The 10,000-nt window shown below is 37.6% G+C and overlaps 2 protein-coding genes and 1 pseudogene across 2 annotated transcripts in view; 1 reads left to right on the top strand and 2 right to left on the bottom strand.

Annotated features, from left to right (window-relative positions):
- LOC138005980 (uncharacterized) overlaps nucleotides 1-1,451 on the top strand; it is a 2,547-nt gene extending 1,096 nt beyond the window's left edge. Inside the window, exon 2 of the mRNA XM_068852140.1 lies at nucleotides 1-1,451. This exon is cut by the window's left edge and continues 160 nt beyond it. Within this exon, the coding sequence (XP_068708241.1) occupies nucleotides 1-460 (460 nt within the window). The 3' untranslated portion in view covers nucleotides 461-1,451.
- A 196-nt stretch (nucleotides 1,452-1,647) lies between these two features.
- On the bottom strand, nucleotides 1,648-5,375 carry LOC138005979 (putative nuclease HARBI1). The gene is made up of 5 exons (XM_068852139.1): nucleotides 4,916-5,375; nucleotides 4,630-4,689; nucleotides 3,565-3,659; nucleotides 3,240-3,403; nucleotides 1,648-2,625 (listed from the first exon to the last, which is right to left on the bottom strand). Exons 1-5 carry the CDS (start codon nucleotides 5,373-5,375, stop codon nucleotides 2,259-2,261), a joined length of 1,146 nt encoding a protein of 381 aa, XP_068708240.1. The 3' UTR covers nucleotides 1,648-2,258.
- A 181-nt stretch (nucleotides 5,376-5,556) lies between these two features.
- The window catches only part of LOC138005978 (uncharacterized), a 23,596-nt pseudogene continuing 19,152 nt past the window's right edge, over nucleotides 5,557-10,000 (bottom strand).

The raw sequence follows: 10,000 nt of genomic DNA, 5'->3' as shown, positions 1-10,000 counted from the left end.
GTCAGATCTCAGAGTATCTGCAGATCAGTGTGCAAGAAAGTGGGCCAAGCTGGAAGCAAAACTCAAAGAAGTCACAGATCATAACAACAAAAGTGGAAATAACCACAAGAAGTGGAAGTACTACTCTGAGATGGCTGATTGCATTGGCATGAATGCAGCTGTAAGGCCTACCTATACCCTTGAATCCTCATCTTGTGTGATGTCAAATGAAGGTGAGGAAAGTGATAGCTCTGTTGATGGTGATTACTCTGCTGAAACACCCCAAAAGAAGACCCCCAGAAAAAGACCAGCAAAGAAACGCAAAAGCAGGTCGTCTGCTTCTGAGATGCTCACATTCCTCCAGGAATATCAAGAGAAAAAAGAAGAAGCAGAAAACAAAAAAGTTAAGATGATGGAAGAAATGAATGAGGAAAAAAAATTGTTTTGGGCAAATTTACTTCAAGTGTTGAAAAACAAATGAGATGGTTTCATTTTCATTTGTATTTATTTATTTACACATTTATGTGATAATAAGTTAAAATGTACACTTGCTGGACAATTATATTTACAGTACTTACAGTTTGTGCAATGAGCTTCAACTTCTTGGAGTTATTACCATATAGGTAAATTATGTCGAAATGTTTAATTTGCAGAATTTAATGTTCTTTACAATAATATTAGCCATTCCATTTCCTCCATTCATGTAAGTTGAACTATATTTTGGCATGCTCACATACTCTTATTCTTAATTATCTATACTTGAAATGTAATTGAGTTTGGATTTTAAAAACTATTTTCCAGCACATGTATTTACTTTGCCCAAAAACAACCATAATAAAATAGATTGCCCTAAAGCATACTTTAGGGATGTGGCCAAATTTAAGGCTTTGATACAACTATTTCATCAAGCTAGTATCCCAGAATTATGGCTCAAGTAAAGGCATAGTCCTCAGCTATGTTGTAGCCTTGCCTTCTTCTACATTGATTTATTTTGAACACTGCAACATACATTACTTTAAAGCATGACATGTAATATTAATCTCAAATGTTGTACTCATTATTTCAGTGATCTTTAACAATAACCCACACTTGGCAAACAAATACACAACTTTGACAATAAATTGTTGATTCTCCTAACTTTTCATACTTATTTGCTTTTTTTTTCCTTTGCATGATTAAATGCCATGTCCGCAGAGAATAAAAAATTCCCAGGTCCCTGCCCAAGTTTATCAAATATAGTTGTCAATAGATAACCAAGCATTTTAACTGACACCTCAAGTATGTTGGATCTGGCCACACACTGATTTGTTAGTTACTGCTTAGTGATATGCTGCTATTCTGGTGTTCCTGGTTTAGTACAGGTTCAAAAAACTTGATTTGATCACAGTAAAAAAATTTTGCTTTCATTAGTAGCATAGTTGATTGCATCAATGTCGACCCCAGCATGCGCTTAAACTATGTCTTGCATGATGCGCAGAAAGTGTGCGCACTAACAAAAGTAGGCACCGTCCTTAACTCATGTTCAGGACAACCCAAGGGGTACTCAGGATTTCAAGACAGGGATGATCAAATGGGTGCAAAATTCAAGGCCCAAAAATTTACCCCTGGGCTTCCAGCAAAAACCAAAAAAATCACTAGACCAAAAAATGAATTCCCCAAAATTCCTATGCCAAATTTCTGACCCTTAGTGATGTACAAGAAACACACCGGCAGCTTTTTCGAAAGGTTGTCCGAAAAATCTCAATCTCAATCTGGGATATGATCAATACACTCAGTTCATGACACTGAATCTGTTGAACCTACTTTTTTTGCTTTCTTTTCGCACTCCCAGACATATGTATAAGTTTATGACGTCTTGCGCCAGATTTTCAGGTTTCCCTAAAATGCTCAAGTAGAGAAACAGTGAACTTAAAAGTACCCAAAATACACTTTAGGATTCTCACTTTTTGTTTTTGGACAACCTTTCTCAACATAGCTGGAACCTGTTTCATTAATGCCAACAGTAATTTAAAGCAATGCCACTGTAAACAATAAACATCAGGAGGAAATATATTTTGCTGGTAAGACACTGTCACAATTCTTTAGATTGTTTTGAATGGCCAAAAAATCTCTTCTTATATCAAGCCACCCCCAAAAATACTTGCCTAATTTTCCTACAAAAAGAATCTCAGAACTGAAAATTTCAAAGACCTTCAAATATTTTCTGATCATCCCCATTTCTTGAAATCCCAAGTGACCCCCATAAGCAGGACAAACACTCTCTCTGTCTCAATTCTTAATTAACCACTGATAATGTTTGATAGATGTTGACGCTTTAGCTCAGCTGTTCTGTCCCGGCAGTTGCCATCATGGACATTATCATCATTGTCATCATCATCATCATCATCATCATCATCATCATCCAGGAAATAACTTTCATCAAAATCATCATGAATAAGAGTGACATTATGCAAGACACAGGCTCCCATTACTATCTTAGTCATAAGCTTTACGCTTAAATGGTTCAAATGGCCCAGTTTTCTCCATCTCCCCTTCAAAAGACTAATTGCACGCTCTACAATCTGTCTGGATGATGACAAGGTATTGTTGAAACGGAGCTGATTTGGTTGTAAGTGACCGTTATTCCTGAAAGGAGTCATGAGCCATCTGTAAAATAGAGAAACAAACATAAAAATATCAGAAAATCATCTTTTCTTAAATTATAAATAAATATATAAATAAATAAATCGACTTTGTTTAACGAGGGTAGCACATAACAGTACAAATAACTAACAAACCCATGGCCCTCGAATTCCCGATCGATTTGGAATTTAGAAATGTTGATTTTTGAGGAGGGAGGAAAACCGGAGAACCCGGAGAAAAACCCTCGGAGCAAGGGCGAGAACCAACAACAAACTCAACCCACATATGACGCCGGGAATCGAACCCGGGACACATTGTTGGGAGGCAAACACTCTCACCACTGCGCCACCCCTGTTCCCCTCCTCCCCTTATATACTTACTGCCCCCAAAAAGGTAATATGCTAATCTTGTAATGAATACTGCACTGAATATTAAGGGATGGCAATTAATGCAGTTGACTAACAGTTTGAATAATACTATAAATCCACCCAGAAATAATTACACGTAATATAAGGGGTAAAGCAAAATAATTGATGAATTCAAATGTGAAGAGTACAAAATTGAGAATTGCTCTATACAACTGAATATATAAACATATATTTGCTCATAACAAAAAGATATTTGTTCAACATCAATACCTCATAAGTGGGTAGCCCCCATCCCCAATGATGTGGTAATCTGCGGGAAACTTGTTTCCAGAAGTGGCAAAAAGAGAAGAGTTTCTGAGAACTCTGGAATCATGGACAGATCCAGGCCAACCTGCCAATACATCTGTGAGGACCATGTTATTATCACAAACAATCTATATGTAAGCAAAGCATTAATTAGTAATTGCAACATGAAAGAAATTACCATCTGACACAAAAAACGAGTGTGACTAGTACTTGGTTAAAGAAAAAGGACTGATCAATTCCTTTTTCTTCACTGATCTATAAAGCTAGTTAATGGTATGAGAATATTTACCTGCAATTGTAAAGCATAAAACTTTTTCCTACAAATGTATGACTCTGAGTCTACACCGGGTGCCTTGATCTTTATGAAGGTCCCGTCTATGGCACCTTAACATGAAAGTATAAATTAAGAACATGTCATTATTTGCCAAAATTTTGATTTTCAAACCACTTTCACTCCAGAACTTATTAGACTAACCCCTTTTTAAACCTTTACTTTCTCAAGCTAACCAAAAATGAGCAACAAGACAGTTTACTTAAATGAGCGCTAATTCCATCTTCCATTAATCTACATCTAATCCCTTGCACTGTAGATTATTGAAGGCCACCAGTGTTCCCCCTTTTCAATGTTACACAAAACCGAAGCAAGCCTTGCGGAGAAATCCAACATTGTTTCACACGAAGGGGTAACAATGAACAGGGGCAGGGTGAGAACAATGCTGTAGCCCATTGAAGCAAGAAACTAAAATTTCAGGCTCACAACGGTATAAAACTGTTTATTATATAAACACCAGTGAAATACCATGTGAGCTTTCCCGCGAAAACTTCTTATATCTTCACACGTGAAGATAACATGTTATCTTCACATGTGAAGAGATCACCGTCGTTATGGTTACATAATAAATCGCGCCTTTGAAAGCAGCGCCTGCCCGCTTATGGGTATGAATTTTATCTTTGAGTGGTCAACTCGATATCTCACTCGTTCGCTGCGCTCACTCGTGAGATATCGAGTTGACCACTCAAAGATAAAATTCATATCCACACACGGGCATGTAATATCCTCTATGTACTACACATAGTTTGACATATACATTGTTAAGACTCAGGAACCTGCAAGATATACCAGGACCAGATTTTAACAACGATATGCATAGCTGGATGTAGACTGTTTCAGTATGTCACCCAGCTGAAATTAAAGTAAATTTGCCTCCAATCTCATCACTGAATTTAATTCACGAGGACATAGTAATTGGCTTCAGCCTACACTGACCCACCTCCATGGTAAAGAGATAAAAAATGTCGTACATTGTAGAGCAATATTGAAGGAACTTTCTAAGTTTTCACCAATAACACCTACCAATTGTTCCAGGCATTCCTCCATCTTCAAAACTCTGTGAGATTTCTCTCATTTCCGCGACTGCAAAATACCCCAAAATGAACATTAAAGTTTTAAATAATTTCCATATACACATGTGGTTCCTTTATATATTGAAGAAAAAATATGTAATGAATTTTACTTTTTAATTATTCAAGCAACACTGATTACATTATAACATGTTTCAGTTATTACCGCTGTCGAAAACAGGTTTGTTTACAGCTTTATTATGACTAACAAAAACATGGAGAAAAAAAGATAGTCTCACCATTAGGCCACTTTAGATAGCGTGGAAGAATTGACAGGATGGCAGTATTTACTTTTCTCAGCACTCTACCGCAACTACTCATAGTGACATCGAAGCGATCGGCCACTTGTCTTGAAGTCTCGCTACCATTAGCCAGCATCCACAAATAAATCAAAATTTGTTTCTCTGGAGGAATTGGGGTCCTTCCGAACCGGTTTAAACCCACATTAAGGTAGCCAGAGGCAACAATTTCTCGCGTGAGCAGCTCACAGGTGTTACGAGTCAGCCGAAAGTGACTTTTAAATTCGTCCCCAAAATAAGATGGTACAGTTTCTTCGAAGTAGCCTTGGATTCTACTGAGGCTTCGTCGCATAACTGTAGAACCCACAGCAAGGACAAAAGTGTCGTCGTCGGACTCTATCAAGTCATGACAGTCCTCGTCGTCGTCCAAAACAGCCAACAAAAACCCGTGTAGCGCCATTTTTAATTGTTTTTAATTAGCAACTTGTTGTCATAGTGACAGAGAATCAACCGCTACAATACCGTATCGGGGGCTCAAATTTCCGTTTGGCATATGGTTGATGGTTCAGGACCCGTTTTTCCCGTTCTTTCCGGATGGAAATTCGCTTACCATTAAAAGGGAATTTTTCATCCGGATGGTTTCAGGTAAATGGTAAGCACCCAAGAGCTTTAGGTGGAGAAGGACTTGTGCTCTTGATATAATTCAAAGCGATTGAACGCAATGTTGAGCTTGCCAACTCCTTATCAACAGGATCTTCTATAAGTGGCTCGAGTTTCCAAAAGGCTTTCTCAAAGTTAGCTTTGATTTCAGCTGGAGCGACTTTTTGAGGCAGAGAAAATTTCAGTCCCCTGCAGATAACAAACTTTTCGAAGAACGAAAGACGATACGAAGACATATTGTTGATATGTTCGTCCACGTCAAACTTCTTAGATAACAAGCGCGAGATCTTGCTAACATGACTTTTCATCATTTCCTCATATTGGTTCTGGCGCAGTGTATTAAGTGTCCGTATGATGGCAATATAGAGAATGAACGAGCATTCCTCCTTGATGTTCTTGTGGGCGTTTCGAACTTCTTCCTTTAAATGACTAAGATAAGATAACTTGGATCTCAATTCCTCTTCCAGAACTTCCCTTTGATAATTGTCTGATGCCTTCTTCGATTTTCGTGCCTTTCTTCGTTCAACTTGGGCAAACGTTGGTGTAACACCAAAGTTCAAACATAAGCAAAGGAACTCAACAGCGCCTTCACACTTGTTGTATGCAGCAGTATGGAGAGATCTACATTTGCCCTATTAATTCTGATGGCTTAATGATGTTTGCTTAATGAACTTTGCCTTATCTCGTATCCTTCTATGCTTTTGCCACTGATTGTGAATTATCTGCTTATCCCGCACCGCATCTCTGTTGTCAGTTTTTTGGGTGTGGGGAATTCAAGAATTGTTCATTTATCTTTGCCTGAATGCAGCAAAGCGTAATGAAACAAAAGATAAATGGTTTCTTGAATTCCCAAGCGCAGGTGCGTTTGGCGGCAGTGTGTTTTAAGTGCCGGCATGAGACTATGACAAGAAAGTGTGATATGCAAAGTAGCAAGTATATATTCGCTGAACAGTAAACAAGTTTCATTGTGGATTTTTACAAGCGGGCAGTTAAATTTTGTTCTTTTTTATATTTTGATTGAAATCCTGTAATCCTTTTCCTCGTAACGATTTTAGTTGTTTTTTCCTAGTAATTGACAGTTATTATAAGTGGTTTTGTTTATTCAATTTACTTTGGCCGCATCAAACGTACACAGTTTGTTTGATTTTTTGGTGTCTAAACAGTGTAAACATTTGTTTTTAGTTTTGTGATTAGTTGGTTAGTTCAATAAATGGGCTAAGAATTGTCTGCTTATCCTGCACCGCATCTCTGTTGTCAGTTTTTTGGGTGCGGGGAATTCAAGAATGCCATCTTTTTTTATGACATCCCTCTAGCAATTAAGATTTCTAATCAATTGCTTTAGATTTGTCCTAATATATCAATTGCTTTAGATTTGTCCTAATATAAGAATAGGGACTAAGAGAAAATATGTTAAAACTCATCTTAATTGAAAGACTGAAATACACAGAAAAAAAAAGTATTCATCACAAAATTCAACTAACCCGTACGAAACCAGCAGATCTGCAGCAGATCTGTATCGGATCTGTTTTCGCAAAAACAGATTAACAGCAGACCAATTTTTCGTCTGCAGAATCTGTTTTCAGTCTGTGCAGATGTGGAGCCTTGGCCGTCTGCAACGATTTTGAGCTGCAGACGAGAAACAGATCAAAAGCAGATCTGCGGATGATCTGTTAAGTCTGTATGTAAATCTGCAACATAGCCCGGACTCTTTATCTGATGTCAACACAGCGTCTGCAGAATCAATTTCTAAGAAAGGTATTAGACTAAAAGAAAAATATATAAAATACCTTTGTTGCAAATCCTCCCCACGAAAATTGTCAATGTTAGTCGAATCGGAGCAACTTACATACTAAAACCAATAACTTCAAATGAAGATATATTCGCTGTTAATTTTCCTTTTTATATTTTCGTTAAAAACGCGCTGAAATGTCTTACGTCTTTAATATTACCCGTATACCGCATACCAGCTTCATAAGTCATAAATGCGTGCCTGTTCGAAAGCAGAATAAGTATCTTCTGTGGGTAATTCCTTCTGTGATAAAAGTTCACAGATCTTAATCAGTCATTCTCGTGATGATACTCGACAACGGCTACTCTTGAACATCCAATGAAAAAAACCGGAATCAGTTCGTGTCACTTTCAAATGTTATAACGCACAAACAAATTTAGATCAACGGCCGATCCAAAAGATTGATTTGCGGTGGTATTTTGGACTGAGGATCGTCAACATGGTGTCGTAGCTACTTCAAAAATACATGGAGACGTTGCTGAGGGTCGGGAAACAATGGTCGATTGGCAAGAAGGAAGAAAGGGTACAAAGGCTAATGGCGGCACGGGTGTTTTTAATACAGACAGGTACAAAAGTCAGACCGGATCAACTTGGATCCCTCACTTTGAATCAATGTAAATAAATGATATAAGAAATCATCCTAGTCCTAATCTTTAAAACAACCATAGTGAAATCATGTCGAACATCAAATAGTTTTGGTTTACAAAATCGTTTTTCGCTTGATCCGACGTGAGCGATCCAAGTTGATCTGGTCTGACTTTTTTGCCGACAGCAAACCCGGCTAAAATTGGCCAGACTGGAGGTAAGTGTGCATATGAGTAGTACAAGTCAAACTATTTCAAAGCAAACTGTTTCATATACAGTTCGACAATGATGGGAGAGAAATCATCGAACGAGTGTTATTGCGTGATGACCGCCCAGTGTTTGCACGACGTGACATAAAGTAGCCAATAAAATCGCGTGACAAATAATCATTGGGACAAACTTGATGGTACTACCGCCCAAAATAATGCTTAAAATCGCTTGACAGAATAATTAATGAATAAATATTGCACGGAAATTCTGTGAGAATTTCAGAAGTTTTGTAAACACTGTCGTTTATCGTGGCTGCCCTGTCTGCCAGCATTATACATTAACCAGCTTAGTACAATCGGCGAAATAATTTATACGTGTAAAAAGACCTATGTTTCAAAAAATTTTTGTACTCACTGATCGTAAACACACTGTTGTACATCATATGTACGCATATTAAACCTTGTTCCATTGTACACGCTGATGGTGATTCCCTGAACAAAGACTAGCTAAGTTACGGTGTGAAGATGCGAACATCTCACTCGGTTTTGCAATCCAAACAGAAGGCCGGCGTTTAAGGTAACTATTCCTAACTTGATTTGCAAACAAATGTGCTGTCAATACTTCTTCAATCATTTCACTGCTCGTGAGTTCGCTTTTATGGGAAATGGATCGCGTGTTTAATACCAACACAAAGTCCTAAATGACTTCAAATTCAAGCTGTCGTTCAAGTGTCTGTCAGCAATTAATATCTGGTTTAGCTGTTAATAAGACACAGGCTAGGTCCTTTTGCGATGCTTTTCTTCTTAAAATAGACGACGGTTTATTGGTGCAGTTCGTATTCTTCGGTCCTTTGTTCTTGTCTGCAGATTCGACAGATGTATTGCAGACAAGGTCTGCAGACATTTTACAAATATTCTGCAGACATTTTGCAGATATTCTAAAGACATTCTACAGATGATGTGTAGATAATCTGTAGATGACACGAAGACAGCCTGCAGATCTGCTGGAGATCTGCTGGCAGATCTGTAGCAGACTAAAAACAGATCTGCTAGTTCCGTATGGGAAAGCTGCTCATGAAAGAAAGGGAACTCTTTTTGTCTAGAGTCTCTACTACATCTTAAATAACTCATTGGTAAATACATGTATAAGTTTACAGCAACATTTCAATGCCTGCTTTAATTCTTGTCCAAAAACACAAAATGCCTTGAGCGTTTTAAAAAACTTTAAATTTGTTCATGATTGCACAATCACTAGTCACTGACCTATTCCCTTTACAATTCCCTATAGCAATAGGGTAGACTGACAAGGCACTCTCAGAACTTTTATTGGCAAAGTCAATAGGTGCCAGACCTACAGTCACTTGATTTTGATCTTGAATACAAAATACAAAAAATAAATAGTTTTATTACAAAATACTCATAACATATTACTGTTTACCCATAGAATGACACAATCATAATAAAAATACTGCAGTACATACTATTAGGCAGAGAAATAAAACACCCGGTATTAAAATATGTTGTTGATACACTCACCACCAAGAGGACGGCCATCAAGTTTAACATTGAATTCCAGGTCCTCAGTGTCACAACAATGAAGGCGCTGTTCTCGTATGGCCCAGACAAGAACAGATTGTAGGTCCTCATTGCACGCTTCATAGTCAGCATCATTAACTCTACCAATTTTCACTGTTTTCTGCACAACAGAAAATACTAACTTGTTTACAACCTTGATTTCATTTTTTTAACCCTAGATCACTAAGGATAAATAGAAGGAAACTATTAATGGAAGCATATGTTTCACTCCTATATACAATCATCTCTTATTGTTACAGTTGCGTT

The sequence above is a fragment of the Montipora foliosa genome, chromosome 6 (assembly GCF_036669935.1).
Source record: "Montipora foliosa isolate CH-2021 chromosome 6, ASM3666993v2, whole genome shotgun sequence".
Taxonomy (NCBI): domain Eukaryota; kingdom Metazoa; phylum Cnidaria; class Anthozoa; order Scleractinia; family Acroporidae; genus Montipora; species Montipora foliosa.
Note: the sequence above shows the minus strand (reverse complement) of the source record. Positions and strands in the feature narration are given on the sequence as shown.

What these genes read in the sequence shown, in the direction of transcription:
- LOC138005979 (XM_068852139.1), bottom strand. Translation starts at nt 5,375, where the DNA reads ATGGCGCTACACGGGTTTTTGTTGGCTGTTTTGGACGACGACGAGGAC. An exon ending in CTATCTAAAGTGGCCTAATG is followed by an intron (nt 4,690 to 4,915) that starts GTGAGACTATCT and finishes GGTATTTTGCAG; the next exon opens with TCGCGGAAATGAGAGAAATC. An exon ending in AGGAATGCCTGGAACAATTG is followed by an intron (nt 3,660 to 4,629) that starts GTAGGTGTTATT and finishes TTTCATGTTAAG; the next exon opens with GTGCCATAGACGGGACCTTC.